Source organism: Tamandua tetradactyla, chromosome 13 (genome assembly GCF_023851605.1).
Source record: "Tamandua tetradactyla isolate mTamTet1 chromosome 13, mTamTet1.pri, whole genome shotgun sequence".
Classification (NCBI taxonomy): Eukaryota; Metazoa; Chordata; class Mammalia; order Pilosa; family Myrmecophagidae; genus Tamandua; species Tamandua tetradactyla.
Genome location: NC_135339.1, coordinates 57,459,259 through 57,476,073, shown reverse-complemented (window position 1 = coordinate 57,476,073; position 16,815 = coordinate 57,459,259). Strand labels below are relative to the sequence as shown.

The following is a 16,815-nucleotide window of genomic DNA, read 5'->3' as shown; positions in this document are numbered from 1 at the left end:
GAGACTCCAACTCTCTGAAAAAACTGCCACCACTGGGCCACTGCCCAGTGATAGTTATTTTCTAAAATATATTTTGGAGGAAGAAACAGTACAAAAATGCCATTTTCATTTAAGTTTCTGTAAGTGGGAGGAAAAACTTATTCATGTCCTTATGCAAATGATCAGAAAGTCCTAAAGAGATATTCAGTTGGAATTGGCTATCTTGCTTTTGCTTGAGGCCAGAAAGCTGCTAGTGACCACATCTCATGACACCTGCTGAAAACAGTGACTACATGTGTATAGGATGAAGTAGGCAATAGTGACCAGCCAGAGGCTTGTCCGGACCTGGTTACAAATCTGGCTATAAAAGAAAGCACTGGAAAGAAATTTGCATGCCCAGTAGGTTTCACTATTAAAGTTTACACAATGCAGAGTAATCAGCCAAGCTGGCTGGCTCCTCAGATCACATGATTATATAGAAACATGAAACTTGACTAAGTGCTCCGGCAAGTTTTACTTCTCCCTAGCGCAGGGGTGTTTGCCAGCAGCCTGTGCTCTCGGAAATCAGATTCAAGTAACCAGGACTCTTGAGTCCAAACACTTACCATGCTATTCCCCAGGAGGGCAAGGAACTGCTGATATTACCACTGGGCAGTCATTCGTCTCTTACCATTACCAAAAAGAATGGACAAGCTTAATAAAATAACTGTCCCTGCCAGTCAGAAGTTGAGGTAAGATTTTCTCCGTCCAGCTCTTCTTCTTCCTCTTCTTTTTTTAAATGCTCTGTGGCATCTTAGAAATTCTCAGCTCTTGGAATACTTTGCTAATTTTAGGGAAATGGGTTGCCATTACCATAGGGAAGTAGGCTGAGTTTTTAAAGAAATATTTAAGAAATATTTCTTAATGTTCAAAAGAATATTTAAGAAAATTATAAAAGGAACAGGTAGGTTTGCTTGAGATGGCTTTTGCCAATGGTACTTTAATGTGTAAAGCTCTGAAGAGCTAGCAAAAAGAAAAGTTGAGATCTTAGATTCCGCTGAGTCTCCAAACATTTCATAATGGTTTACTATTTCTTTTTAAGGATAGCTGTTAATCATTCATATTCATTATTGCTTTATTGTATGTCATTTATTTTGTGTTATGTATCTCAAGTGCATGGGGAGGGGGGCTAGATCTGTTTTTCCAACATCCTTATGTCAGTGTAACAGTTATCTGTAAAAAACCACTGAGAAAGAATAAACCAGAAGTGGCCCAAAGAGCAAGAATCAAGAAATTCGTCTGATCTATGAAAAAGACAACTTCTCAAATTGTGATTTTGAAGGTTTTGTTTTGTTTTTTTGTTTTGTCTAATTGTAGCATCATCATGGTTTTTGGAGACTGAGACTTTTAAATGTTCAGTGAATATTTTATGCTCCAAATATATTGGAACTTCACCAGTTTTTCATGGGCTAATATGACACACGTAGTATAAAAATCATTACATATAATGTGCTAGAGAATTAGAGCTTTCAAAACAACATTTAAGAAAATTAACTCTAGCATTGACAGAGGGCAGCCCTTCACAGTTATAATACAGGCTTTATGCCTCGTAGGTGCTTGGTAAATGGTAGTTTGAAATGAATTACTTATCTGGAATCAGTAGGCAAAGGCTACGTCAGCCATTTCAATAGCTGGTGGTTGAGTGCACACAGCATGATCAGCACGGAGTGGGTACAAGAAAGTACCTCATTCTTGTCCTTGGTCTCCAGCTGCTGTAACCCCAGGACAGGTAAACTAATGGAAGACAGTGAGTGAGCAAATGAGTATAAGAAGAGAATCAGAGTAGCTGGAGACAGTTTCATGGAGTAGATATTTTAAGAGCTAGACTTTGAGAAGCAGATAAGGTAAAAGTAGTTGGAGAGTTAGAAGAAAAGCGTTACGTGCTGGGAAGGAGGAAATAGCAGAAGCTGAGGTTTGCAGCTAGACTTGAGTACAGTCCATTTGAGGGAAGGTGAGGAGAGTTTTCTGGTCCAACAGAGGCTGTAGATTGGGGCATGTGGGACCACGATGTCCTAATGAGGTGGGCATGCACAGGGCGGGACCATACCACAAAGGGCAGGTTGGGTTTATCCACAGGGATTTGGAGAATGGTTTGCACTCTTGAGAGATGTCATGTCCGCAGGTTTTAGGGAGGTCTGCAGGATGGAATGGGGAGGAGGGAAACTGGAGGGAAGGAGACTAGGTAGGGGGATGGGTAAATAACCCAAGCATCTGGGGTTAGAGGCCTGGATGTGGAGCACAGCAGTGAGATGGGAAAGGGACGAAGAGGTAGGGATGCTGCCAAGCCCGAGGACCCGGGTTCGATTCCTGGTGCCTGCCCATGTAAAAAAAAAAACAGGTAGGGATGATGTGCCAAAGAAGCTAATAAGTTGTGCATCAGGCCTTCTCTCAAATGAGTAAAAATGTACACAATGATCCTTTTCAGATATATTCTATAACCTAGAGCCATACTAAGCATGAGAATCTCTGTTAGGAAATCCAGATGGAAATTTAAATAAGGAGAGGCAATATAACCTAAATTGTTTTATGATCACTGTCTTTGGGGCAAAGTACAGCCTGATCACAGAGCTCTTGGTAGGTGATATGCAAGTGTAGATTATAGGGTAGGAAACCAAAACTGTGGATAATCAATCATATACTACACTCATCTGCTAAAACAGAATTAACATTTTTTTCAACTTGCTTACTCAGTTGTCCTTGCAGAATTGGCCTATTTGGTAAAATGTGTAATGCTAATGTGGAACTTTTCAAAGAAAATTATAAAAACAATGGGTTTGAAGCACATCTTCTTTTCTGTAACTTTTTTTTTTTCTGTAACTAGATGGGATGGCAAAGAATGGAAAGGTAAAGTACTTGACCCTGTGACTCATATCACTGCTCTGACTGGTTAACTTCAATTCAGAAGATTGCCTAACTATGCAATTATTTGGCACCAGCTGACAGTGACAAGCCAAGTTCATAGTCTTGGGCTTATCAAAGTTTATGTAAATTTGCTCAAATTCTTCATCTCAAAAATAGAGAGATTGTGAAAGTCCATAAGGGGGCTTAGAAGGGATAACACGGACCCAGGGAGTATATTTTAAGGCTGAAAAGAGACTGGGGGCAGACAGAATAGCCAGGAAGAAAGAGAAAGCCAAGTCAACCAAGGGCAAGCAAGATTGAAGGAAACAAGTGATTTCCAAGGTGCAGAAGAGAGAAAGTTCTCAAATGGACACAGTGAGGGATGGATACTTGCCTTGAGAATTTCTGCTGTGGAAAAATTGAAGTGGCTAAGTTTTAGCACAGAGATATGGGATCTATAGCACAGATTCTTGCTTTTTTCTTCAATTAAGGCAATATATGAAGTAGCTGTCTCTATTAGTAGTTCATAAACTCTCAGGACTTTTCAGTTGATTCTTAGATATGATTTTCCCTTGATTTTATAAGGTGATGATGTCATCATAAACCCAGTTGAGACCTGGGTTCTCAATACTTTCACACTAAACATTCCTACGGTCATCAAAATTCCACACTTTGGAGTGAACATTTCAAAACTGACAAGTCCTGGATCACATTGAACATATTCTTTTCAAGTTAGTGAAATTAATTTGAATAGGAAATTTTATATTTTTAATTATCTCCCAATTGAATCATCATCTGGACTTGTGTATTTTTCTTTGTAGCACACACAGACACACATCCACTTACTTTTACAAATAGAAAAGATTAAATCTCCAAGTCTTTGACACAAGTGTTGGCAAAGCAGGTCTTCCCAATTTTTAGTTTATTGGTTAAAGAACATGGTATTTTTCACTTAGACGAACCAATGTTTTCATACCACATCTGCCATTAACTAATAGTGCAATTTTACGGAAGTTTACTTCATCTACCTGGTCCCAGTGTCTTCATTTCCAAGATAAAGATAATAAAAGTGTCTATGTCATGTGGTTATTGTTAAGAGAATTAGATAGATGATTTCATGAAGCAGTTGAAAATAGTGAGTATAGCATATGATAATTACTGGATTAAAAACAACTGGTAGCTATTAGCAGCATTATTTTTGTTATTCTTATTTCTCCATAGCTAAGCAATTGATTTTCTGAAATAAACATAGGGTTTTACATCAACTCCTGACACATTTCATGTTTGTCTCAGTTCTTTCCAGCCATTTTGTCCATTTTGCCCATTGATTTTGACATCTGGCATTTAGCTTTGTGTGGACAGCAGACGTGACAAGCATCCCTTCTCTCCCATCTTCTAGGAGGATAATAAAACTATTGAACACCTCAGAGCCCTAAGTCTCACTGCTAGGCTGCTCACTTCTTAATTGACAGATGATTCTGGGATGTGATTTTCTCTTCTCAGGTCTTGTGATCTTAAATTGGAGTTCCCAGTTACTTGACTTTTCAAGTTCAGTTCCTCAGAAACAAACTCACCTTCTTTTTACCTTTCCTCCACTAGCTCCCACTGCATTGCTTCATGTTTAGGTCAATAGCGTCATCATCAGCCCTAACTCAGATTCATCCTCCCTGTATCTCCACTCATACCCACTGAACTCCATGCCCTGTAATCTCTCTTTTTTTGTTTTGTTTTATTTTTTAATATTTTTATTGTGAAATCTTCATACACATACAGTCCATACATAGTATACAATTAATGGCTCACAATATCATCACATAGTTGTCTGTTCATCACCATGATCATTTTTAGAACATGTGATCTTTCGCATATGCCTTTTCTTTTCATTTCTACTGCCCCATCCCTGACCAAGCCCTCATCTCCCCTAGGTCCCCAAGCCCCAATCTATAAAACGAGGAGTTTGTACCCGACAATTCCCCAAATCCTTCTAAGCTCTGATACTGTATGATGCTGTTGCATCCTCTAAGGCTAATGTCTTATCCCATGACCCCTAGGAGAAAATTCTTAATTGAATGTTATCAACTTAGTTGAGACAAATAATTTCAAGATAATTCCATACCTTTTCTCCTGCTTTAAAGCTGCCCATCTCTGAACACTGGGATCAGGGAACACATCTAGACAGCATCCAGATGAGATCATCTGGAAAGGAGCTGTGAAGAATCTGAAAGGAAATATAATGGGAGCCCAAAAGGGCTGGATTCTAATTGCTGGCTACTGCTACTAGCTATGAATCCTGAGGAAGTTATCAACCTTTCCAAGCCTTGATTTCCTCAACTGCCACATGGAAATTAATATGCCTTCCTTACAGGCTTGTGGTGAAGACCAGGCAAGACAACAATTGGTTGAAAATAGAATTTGGCACTTGGTCAGTACAGTAAATCAATAAAAACTGAATACGCAATCAACATTTTAACACACCCATCTTGAGTGGTCATTTTCTCTCTCTCTTCTTACTCATGTTTATAGGTCCACCCTCTTCTCACAGAGTAGTAAGCAGAGCAGGGAACTTCCCAGGAGATCACAGTGGATAGAGGAGCTCCTGAATATGTGTGTGTGTGAGACATGTTCCTGCTCATCCTTTAATAAGCTTGGTTCAGAGACATGTGCTGATGTAGGAAGGCAAACATGAGGTGGGCACCTAACAGTAGAGCTAAGACAGGCTTCCCAAACAGTTTCATTTCTCATTCTCTTTCCACTGCCTACCCACATCATGTCAGCCAAGAATCCCTCAACTGGGCCATTTTTTTTCTATCACAATGAAAGGTGGAATGCTCAGAGAAGCCAGACATGGCTTTTTGTATGAACAAGCTACACAGGAGCCACATTATCAGAAATTTGCCTGGTGAGTGAGGCCTTCCAGGGCATCAGCTAAAAAAACTCAAGGCATTCTTTCTCACCCACTCTGGGGATGGCTATGCCAGGCAAGCCCTAAACCAGAGTCCACATATCTGGAGTGCCTTCTCTCTTGGACAAGGCTTGGCTGGGGTCCTTCAGTGATTACCTTTGTAGCTTTCTTATTCCATGTGCTGCACAACCATTTCCTCTTTATGCAGCCTCTCTCCAAATGGTGCATGAGACTATTGATCGGGCTTCCAGCAACTGAACCACGATTCCATTCCAGGCCTGACTCCTGGAATACTGGCCTGGAGACTGGGCTGGTTCCAAATGCTGCAGGATCACATTTACAAACGAGCTCTTGGTTTTCCTCATAGATGACTGATCTTGTCTGATCTTTGGAGAATTTACCAGTTTGGTTCATTTTCAAGTTCTGGAGAGGAGCATACTATTGTTCTCGTGTGTTGACATCAAGGAACCTGGGCCTGTTAAAGAATATAAACGAAATAAATTAAATGACAGCATGCTTTAAGGAAATTAAAACTCTGGATGGCTTTATTTGAAATAAACCCCATAGAAGTGTTCTCCTTTTTCCTTCCTCTCAGCATAGCTGCATCATTTAGATCAATTTGGTTCTTTACCAGACATCTCATGGGTGGAGACCAAGGATACTGCTAAACGTCCCATATTGCACAGGGCAGTCTCCATGACAAAAAATTACCTGGCCCCAAATGTCAACAGTGCTGTTATTCAGACCAAGTAGAATGAGTTATTTCTAGAACAAGAAGCATACATGCATTTATGTGGGCTTGAAGTGACAATAAGTGTTTCATAATATAAAATACATGCCTTTGCAATTGTTATGAGTTCTCCTCACCAAACTGGTTTTCCTCTGTCTGGGATGGCTTAGGTGAGCAGTTCCAAGGGAAGGGCTAGAAATGACTGGGCTTACATTTTAATCAGTTTGTTTTATTTTTAAATTTGTAGTGTCAAACAAAAACCAGATTCCATGAATTGTATGCACCATCGAGGTGTACTTTATTCTCTTCTGGGTAGAGAAATGAGAGCAGGAAAAGATTTCCAGCTATTAACTCATCCTGGAATAGTCCCTGTTTCTATTTCTCTAAGTAGATCAGACACACATTGAGTGGGAACCCTTATGGTTGGGATAAGAAGGAAATTAGTGGATAGCACAGTTATTAAAAAGTCTAAGGGCTTGTGGCTCTGATCCAATGTCCAAATTCTGGCTGGAGGTGGACACCTTGTGCTGTCCTGGAGCAGAACATGTTGTTCCTCATTGGATGAGGACACTGGATAAAGGACCAAGGAAGGATAGAGGGGAGACAATGTGTGTTTATCCATCATTTTAGTGTCTTCTGATCATGCATGAAGATTATGCAGCAGAGTCTGTGAGGCGCAGAGTTGGAATAACTCTTTCATTATTGGGGATAGCTTCTGCTGCATAATATACCCTCTCTCATCTGGTGTTCCTGTGACCAGCAGCATATATTTTTTGACACTGCTTGGTGGATTTTGTGGATGAAACCATTTAAAAAAAAAAAGAGTTCATTTAGGGGGGCAAGGATAGTATCGTGGTGGAATTCTCACCTGCCATGTGGGAGACCCACGTTTGATTCCTGGCCCATGCACTTCCAAAAAATTCAGCACATGGTGTTGCAGTAAGGGGATAGTCACATGGAAAAAGAATGAAATGTGACCCCACCATACAGTATACAAAAAAAAAAAAAAAAGATTCAGGTCTGTTTTGAAGCAATCCTTTATTCTCCCTCCCCTGCCCCAAAATGACTTTTTATGTTGGTGTTGATCTTATCCAGATCTCAGGAAACTGTTTGCCTGATTTACTCATGCATATGAGGAAGAGGAAGAGTAGGCATAAATGGGGGCCCAGGCTGGTGGAGGGTTGCCGTCTGTTGAAATGTCACATGCTCAAGGCTTATGGGTGATCCTGGATCCTGCCTCTGAACTGAAGGGGCTGCAGGGCTCTTCTCACTATAGATATCGTCTTGCCAAGGAAACCTCTGACTCTGTTTCTGTAGAACTAGCAGTCAGAGAGACTCTGCCAGTGCCTCGCTGTCAGACATACTCTGTCTCTGAATTTGTGATTATAGTCCATCATGTTCCCCTGTAAATCTTACAGACCTGGGAGCCATTTTGCTTCTTTAAGGTGATCTTGCGTCTCTCTTTGCTTCATTGAATGTCTCTCAAGGATAAATTTAGTTTTCTTGTTCCAAGTTCTTGCCAGACTTCAGAGGTCTCCAGGGACCAAGCACATCATTAGGTATACAAAGATGGACACTGCTACTCCAGAAATTGGCCCCATCTGTTATTGGGGTGGAATTCCAGCCCCAAGATCAAGGGAAGGGTGAGCCCTAAGTGCAACCCTGGCTGCTGTTTTCTAGGTCCACACGACCTCCAGATTCCCAGGCGGTGTCTAGAGAAGTAGCCTTTGTCCTGGGCACTGATACTGGAACCCCAGGATTTCCTGGCCTGTAATGGAAACCCCCTCTCAAGGTGTCCATTGCTGTGGGTTGAGTCTCCTTGTTGGTGCCTTTGTTTTCCCAGCCCCAGCTGTCCATCATCAATCTGCAACTTTGTCTTCCTTCTCCGTGCTCATTGTTTCCATTGTTTCACAGTTGAGGGTTGTTTGCTCTCCAAAGGGCTCCTTCACAAGTTCCTGCTCCTCCTTTGACCCTCCTTCTCCCATCTGTCCTGCCTTCTCCTCTCTTCTCAGAGAATTCCAGTGAAGGCTGCATCTCCTGCCTTATTTTTCACACATATTTTCACAGCGCTATGGTCTAAACCCTGAAAGAGACCATCTCTTGCAATCCAGCATGGCTGTTTTCAGTGCTTATTTCAAAAGCAAGGCAAAGAAGCTAGCTTAAGGGTCACACCGTGGTTACCCACTGAACCACACTTGCCTATTGACCATTTCCCCGGAATGGCTTTTTATCCCAGGGGCATCCTGCCTCCCAGACTTGCTGGGACCCCAAACGAATCCAGATTTCCTCCTTTCCCACAGTGTAGGGAACACACAGCAGAGGCCACTGAGCTTCCTGACTGCCCTGGGCCCCATGCTCAGAAGGGTTTAATTGATTTAACGCTCTGCTGCTGCCTTCTTGAAATTCTTAATAATTTTCAAACAAGGGGCCCTGCAGTTTCAATTTGTACTAGGTCCCAGAAATTATGTAACTGGTCCTGGCCACAGGTTCCGTGAGTAGCACCAGCCATGCCTGCCTCCCTGCAATGTGGAGGGAGGGGCGTGGGCATGAATGGAGGCTCCCCACCCTGATCATCCAGGTTTACTTTGCAAGGCCCTTAGAGGTCATCTCTGCAACCCTGTATTCTTCAGTTCAGGAAGCCGAGGCCAAGAGAGGTCGTCACCTGCCCCAGCTCACACCCCCTGAATCGAGAACTAGATGTCCCTCTTTGTGAGGAGGGCGGGAGTAGCAAATGCCCTCATTTGCTACTCTCTCCCTGTGTAAGTTACTGTCCATTACATGTTTCCAAGTCCAAACCTGAATTACACACCGATTCAAGGTGTGTTTGGTATCATAGTGCCATTTATTTTTCAAAGACTGCTTCCACAATAGGTCATGTCATCTGGGTATGAGTTATAATTATAAAGAACAGAGCTGGTCTCTCTCATGTGCACCCAGCATACAACATCAACGTGTACAATTTAAGAGATGCCCCTGAGAGGTGTTTCTGCTGAACTGAGAAAATATAGGCCCCAGAATCAAGCAGAACTTGTGTTTGAATACTCACTCTGCATTTACTAGTTCATGGTCTTTGAGGAGATCACTTAATCCCTTGTAGCCTCAGTTTTGCATCATTGAAATGGGAATAATAATATACGTTACTAGTATATAAAATGTTATCATAGTAAATGTGTAAAACAGAGAAGAAGAGCTTGGTGAAGACCCCCTTTCCTGCAATCCCTCCTGGCCCACACCTCCCTGACGCCCCATATTGTGTCACCGGAGAGGTCTCCACGGAGACTAAGGCATCCTGGTACAGAATCAAACAGTGACACAGCATCCTGGGCCCCAATCAAACTTCACCAAGCACAGGAGTTTGCCTACAGAGCCGTCACCTGTCTCTAACACCCAGGCGGGATCAGCTCATCTGAGAGCCAGCTCAGACGCAGGGGGACAGAGCTGCCCGCCTCTGTCTCCTGCACTGAGGCGTGCCACCCGACCGCGTTAGCACATTGCGCCACCAAATGCATGGTGCATTGTTCAGGAACTGGAGATAAGGAGGGAAAGGTCAGAGGTGGGACCCTTGTAAAGCTCCTAAGTAAAGGAAGTTAGTTCCGTGGGGGAGACTGACCCGGGGTGCTTGGAACAAAGATGAGGGTAGAGTTCAAAAGTGGGAAGAGCTGCCCTTCCCCGTTCAGTTTTTTTTTTCTTTGCTTTATAACATTGCTTTGTTCAAAGTGTAAAAAGCTACAGGATGAAAAATAATTTTTTGAAGCACAGAAATGACATTGATATCCATACACAATACTGAATATGCCAGAAGAGAAAATGAAACAAAAAGATCTTGTTTTGTTGAGAATAACTAATTTCTAACAAAATTTAGAAATATGCTTTCAAAAAAGAAAGTGGCAAATCATTGGAAAACTGGGTCTTCTACATATATTATTGGGACTTTCAGACTATGTTTGCAGGCTGTTCAATATCTATATCCTATTTTTACAATGTCAATATCACTTACAAAATTACACTTTTTTTTCCTGAAATATGAATTCAAATGACTTGTTTGCCACTTGGTCTTAAAAACTTCTTACTGGCAGCTGGTTCAGTTTGAAAAAATCATTAGTTTTGCACCATAATTTTCATACTGGCAGAATAGAGACCGTGTACCTATGGCAATTTCAGCTGTCACCCCCTACTAAGGACAATGAGCTCAGGGACAGGATTAAACAACGTGACTTCTGAGTCTACTCCAGACCTGGGGGTCTGTGTTGTCTTGGGATGCAGGAGCCTCCTTGAACGTTTTTAGGTTTCACAACCTTTTCTAAAGCTTTTACATAGCTTCATGAAGATGTTTCCCTTTGTCTAACCCCCAGCCCTTCTGTGTGGGTGGGTGAGAGCAGGGGCCAGCAAGGTTTCTTCTGTGCTAAGAGGAAGGAAGATGCTGTGTCCCTAGAGGCCCTAGGGGCTCCCAGCCCCCAACATGAGGGAGGAGGTGGACCTTGACAATTTCTGCTGTCACATCAAGTGGCAAATCACCTAAATTTTAAAGCTGATATAGTCATAATTTCATTGTCAGCTCATCAATCTGGGGGCAGTGCATCCCACACCTAACTGCCTCCAGAGTAAGGGTAAAGCATGCCATGATTCTTGAAAGGATATAGGGTGTTGGTATAACCATCCGTGTGCCAAATCAGCCCAGTTTCTGTCTGCCCATCACCTAGGTCAGCAGTCCAAACACTGCCAAAGGTTAGCACAAAATATTTGCAGAACTCAGTAGAAAAAAAAAAAGAAATAAACAAAAACCAAAACGTAGAGTCTGAACTGTCTGGAGAAATTTACAAATTGCTTTCTGTGGTTATTCAATAAGCCTGGCTGCAGGATGCTTATACGTAAGGTGGACGCGGTCCCGCGGCCCTTGGACTCTTAGGTAGCCTTTTGGGCTTGTTGGGAAAGGACCCTGGGGCATACCATGCCCTGGTCTCCTTCCAGCTGCTTGGTTTAGCTGCCCTACTTCTAAGCACGTTCTAGAACCCCATAGGACTCTCCCCCACTTCCCTTCTACCTCCTACATGTACAGCCCTCTCTCTGTCCCCTTTCTCTCCCCCACTATCTGTCCCTTCCTCTTTCTTCTCCGTAAAGACTGAAATAAACCCATGCACCCCCTCGAGCAACAAGTCTGACCTTAGGGCCTGGAAGCAGAGCAAGGGTGGGGACCGGTGAGGGTCCCTAGTAAGGCTGCTTGGCTGGAAGAGGTGTTGGATGCCATCTCCGGGGCTGGAGAGGAAGGTGCCCAAAGAGGCACGTGGTAGTTTGTCTCCTGCCCTGGCCAGGGGTCCAGTGGAAGCAGGTCAGCATTTACCATCCAGGGGTAGTTGAGAGCTCGGGCTCCAGTGTCAGACTGCCTGGTTTGGAATCCCAGCATTGTAATTTACTGGCTGTGGGGTCTGGGGAAAATCACTTCACCTCTCTGAGCCAAAGTTTCTAATCTACAAAAATGAAGAGAATAATAGTGCCTACCTCTTAGGGTTCTCTTGCGGATTAAACGAGATTATGCACACAAAATATCTGGCACATACTAAATGCTCAATAAATGTTGTTTATGACTATCCCTGTCTGCCCACTGGCATGTATGATGCAGTTTTTCAGCAAAATCTTACTGGGCTTGTACTGCAAGCATGGCTCAGGACTTGGCCACACAGGAAGGTGGAAGACAGTCCCTGCCATGGAAAAGCTTATCCACTAGCTGGAGAGCCCAGCCATGTGCAGAAAGGGAAGGAGCAGGGTATGATGGAAAGAGCTGGAAGGGAGGTGCAGCTCAATTAACCTGGGGAAAATTGCAGATTCACTTGGAACTTGGTTTCTTCCTTTAAGCAAAAGGAGGTTGACCCAGGGTATTCTCAAGGTCTCTCTCAGTTCCAAAGTATGGCGATTTCCTTTAATTACAGATAATATTAGGAGTCAGGATTTCAAAGCTGTGTGGTCTGGGGCAAGCTCCATGACCTCTCTGGGCCACGTTATCTGCGCCTATGAAATGGGGGGTGTGGGGCCGGCCAGCTCAACCTTGGGAGTCTCACTCAGGTTTTCACCTCAGAAAGGGACTGTCCAAACTTCTGAGCTTCTGCACTGTGGGCTCACTCTCTAGGGGGAAACAGAGTTGGGTGCTGAATCTGCAAATCTAAATATAAAGCCAGTAATGCCACAAGAAGGCCAGACTGGAGGAAGTAGGCATGAGAGGCCTGGACTGGAAGAGACAGGAAAGGGCAGAGGAGGGAAGTTGGTGCTCAAGAGGAGTTCTGCCGCATGCAAATAATAGCAGAGTCCAAGAAACAGCACTTGGTTTCAAAATGACAGGTTGATAGCCAAAAACTTTGGCTTTGAGACAGAAATTATCCAAGAGAGAGATATTTTGTATAAGTCAAAGAATTCCATCTATATCTGTCCCCTGGCTTCACATAGGCCAGAGGTTTTGCCATGTGACAAGAAGATAGAATGGACATCTCACCTGCATTCCTAGAGGGCAGGATTTGAGTTCCATTTAGCTCTGCACTCAGCAGGTACATTTTCTAGTGTGCATTCACTGAATATTTGTGGAATGAATAAGAAAAATAAGCATCTCATATGAAATAATGTGGACCTAAAGAAATTCCAGCAGAGCTGGGGCAGCAAACTTCAACAGAGTCCCAAAATAAAATCACTAAAGCAAGATTTATAAACAATATTTTAATATAACATTTTAACAAGTCAAACTTAATGCAAAAAAATCCACAATGAGTGAAATTCCAAAATTTTAAATAAAGACAGGACCAGGGTGGCTGATTACTTTGTCCCAGGGTCCAATGTGGCCTGCAGGACACTGTGTCCTGGCGACTCCCACTTTGAGAGCTGTCTTGTGGCCTAGTCAATGGAGTAGCTCCTGATGTCAACACCATTGCTTTTGGTATCTCCCTATTGTGGGCTTGGGCTTGGGCCCAGCAAAGTTTCCTCTTCACTAGTTTCCTGGCCACCAGCATCTCCATGCCAAGGTCCTCCTGCAAGCTGCTCACCCGATCATGACATACCCCTGAGTAAAAGTCCCCACAGGCTTCCTGTTGCCTACAAATGCCATCTCATTGGCCTGGCAAACAACAGCCTTGATGACCTGTCCTGTCCCTCTCCAGCTTCATCTTTGACTTCACTCCCCACCACCACCCACCTCTGAGCCTTTGTACTTGCTGTTCCTGCTACTGAGGTGTTGTTCCCCATTCTTTTGTCTGCTGAATTTCAGAGGACCCAGCTCGTGACTCACTTCTTAAAACCTCAAGTTGGCCACTCCCTTCCCAGAATTCCCATGCCAGTGTGATCCTCCCCACGCCCAGTTCTTTCTACAGATTGCATGGATTACTTTTTTTTTTTTTTTGCATGGGCAGGCACTGGGAATTGAACCTGGCTCTCCAACATGGCAGGTGAGAACTCTGCCACTGAACCACCGTAGCCTGCCTTACATGGATGACTTTTATAAACTGCAGAAATTTTTAAAAAAACAGTTTAAGACATAAAATAAATAAGAAATCACATAACCAAACAGCTCAAAAATTGATATTAGATACAGGAGACGAAATGACCAATAAGTAATACTGCCTGGAGTGTCATGAATCAGATAATACAGAAATAGATTTAGAGCTGCAAATGACCTGAGTGTCCATGTAATACAATCCTCACATTTTATAGGATAAAATGAGGCATAGAGTGAAGATGAGAATTGCTCAGGTTTGTAAGGAACAGGTAGCAGAGATGGGGTAGAATCCAATTCTCTGAACTCACAGTCCTGTGCTCTTTCCCTAATGGCTTCCCTTCTTCTACCCAGGAAATTCTCTGGAAGGAAGAAGAAATGAGCGTGAGCTGTGCCTTGGGCTGAGGGATGGAACGGGAACGATTGTGGGTTCATAGCAGCAAGTTTATGCCAAAAATGTTTGGTTGGGGCCAGATTGTAAAAGTCTTTGAATACTAAGCTAATGAATCTGTACTTCATTCTGCAAAAAATAAAGAGACTTCAAAGATTGTTCATGAGCCGAGTAACATGATGAAAGGGGCAGTTTAAGACAATGAATTTGGTGTTGGTATAGATTGGGGAAGAGGAGAGACTGGGGTAGGGAGATAAGATAGAAGGCCACTAGCGTCATCCATTGTCCATGAGATTACAATGGCAGCAGCTGAGGGAGAGGACAGGGGAGGGCAGAGACTCATAAGATAGGTCCAAAGATGAGTCGACATAACTGGTGATAGGAGATAAAAAGTCAAGCAGGGAGAAAAGGTCAAAGAAAGCTCAGAAGTTTCAGGCCGGAAGATCCTAGGATACCAGACCACAAGTTCCATTTTCTTCCTTTTTCCTTATCTGCATTCTAAAATGTCCTGTAACATACTGTATTAAAATTTAATAACAAAATATAAATAATATGATTAAAATAATGAGTAGTAGCTCTTAAAAAAAAGCCCAAAGTCAGTAACATGAGATCATTTAAACACCTTGGGAAAGAGGAAGTCCACTAAAGAATCAATGGACCTAGTGACTATCATTACATTTTAAAATCCATTCATTGCAAAAAGTAGTTATGATGCATGATTTATTTATTTCCACATATACCAAGGAAAATATTAGTGAGATTTCTACTGTAAATTAACCATTGAAACATGTAAATTGGAGATACATGGGGAGATCATAACATGTCCTGAGCGTAACCCACCAAGTGGTGGACACAGCTCACAGGCTGAGCGCCTTTCACCCGGGACTGCACAGGAGCTCTGGGAGACTGAGTAGCTCTGGGCCAAGATAAAAGTCAGGCTTGAGGGTGGTGCGACGGTGGCTCAGAGGCAGAGTTCTCACCTGCCATGCCAGAGACCCGGGCTAGTTCCCAGTGCCTGCCCATGCCAAAAAAAAAATCAGGCTTCAGTCAGGAGACACTGGTGAGCTACTGTTGGCTCCTGGCGAGGGAGTGGTTAGTAGGATCTGAGTTTTAGAAAATGTTAGCCATGGCCCTAGGAGCCTGCATGCCATGGATTGGAGGGCCCACTGCTAGGCACAGTATTTTCCCGGTGTGAAAGGGAAGGTTTAGGCTTGGATCTTGGCTGAGAGAAGAGTCCCAGTACCACAGATGCTAAAAGGAAGAAACCCGAGAACTGGAGCAGAGGTTAAAATATGGAGGCAAAGGAGAAGGAAGGATTCATCTGTTCTGTTTGTTTGCAAAACTTGCTTTAATTTGAGACTCTCTTTAATCCGTTCCCAAGTCCAGATTAGAAGGGATTTTCTCTGATTAACATTGCATTGCATTCCACATTTTCTGAAAGACAGGAGAGAAAAAAAATAGGCTAACGCCTGCCTCTTCACCATTCTCTGTAAGTGCACTAAGGAGCTGAAAAGAGGGCAAGGTGTTTTCTGATCCTTTTTTTTTTCCCTACTAAACTTAAACAAATATATTTTGTACAGATGATATCATCTTTTAAACCATGTCTTGTATTTTACAAAAAATTAATGGGAAGGTATTTTGTAAGTCGTGAATTTTTCTTAGACAACTCGGTGGTGATCTGGCCAAAACACTTAGGAGCAGCTGTCTCCATGTGCCCTGTGCCCTGCCAACCTCAGTCTTCCTGGACCTGGCCTGTTCTCCACATTCCTGGGCTGTTCTCAGCCTGCAGGTGTCTTGCTGAGGGTCAGTCAGAACCTATGGAGTCCTCCTTCCCCTGTGCTGACTCAGCCAGTGAATCTGTCTCCAATTCCAAAAATGCTTCCCATGGTTTCCACCTTGGCTGCACATCGCTGTTACCCTGGGACCCAGTTATTCCACTTTCCAAGGTCTCAGTTAAGTACTGGGCATCAAGATGATTCAAAGCTTCCTAAAGTGATTCTGATGTGCAATCAGGGTCAAGAAACTATTTTTGCTGTTGAACTTTTCTTCCAAGAAGGGGAAGATGTATAGAGGTTGCCCATTGATGTAAGCTCTAAACTTCAATTCATAAAATACTCATTGAAGAAGGCTGGGCTATTTGTGTTTGGCTCCTGGGTCCAGAGTCCCTGCCCTGGTGCCAGGCTATCTGGGAACAGAAGTCAGGCAGACATGAAGCTTCTCTGTGGCCGAGTATTGAAATGAGCACAAGTGAAGGGAAAAATCTGGGTCATCAGCATCCAAGCTGATTCTTCTTTAAAAATCCTGTTTGCCAGTGTGCTACTTTCCCTGGGGAGAGCAGGTAGGGCTTTAGTCTCTAATTATGGAGCGAAAAATAAGATTTGCTTTAAAGGTATTTCAGGCAATAGGGTGCAAGGAAAGAGACTCTGGAGATTGGGATATCTCTTTTACTCTTTGAAATTAAGCCT

General features: G+C 43.1%; 1 protein-coding gene across 2 annotated transcripts in view; it reads left to right on the top strand.

Moving 5' to 3' along the window:
* Positions 1 to 462: 462 nt before the first annotated feature.
* Positions 463 to 16,815, top strand: part of BLNK (B cell linker) — an 83,129-nt gene continuing 66,776 nt past the window's right edge. Inside the window, exon 1 of one of the 2 annotated variants that reach the window (XM_077125596.1) lies at positions 463 to 710. In XM_077125596.1, the coding sequence (XP_076981711.1) occupies positions 664 to 710 (47 nt within the window). In that variant the 5' untranslated portion in view covers positions 463 to 663. The remainder of the gene's footprint in view (positions 711 to 16,815) is intronic. The other variant, XM_077125594.1, reaches the window with a different exon arrangement.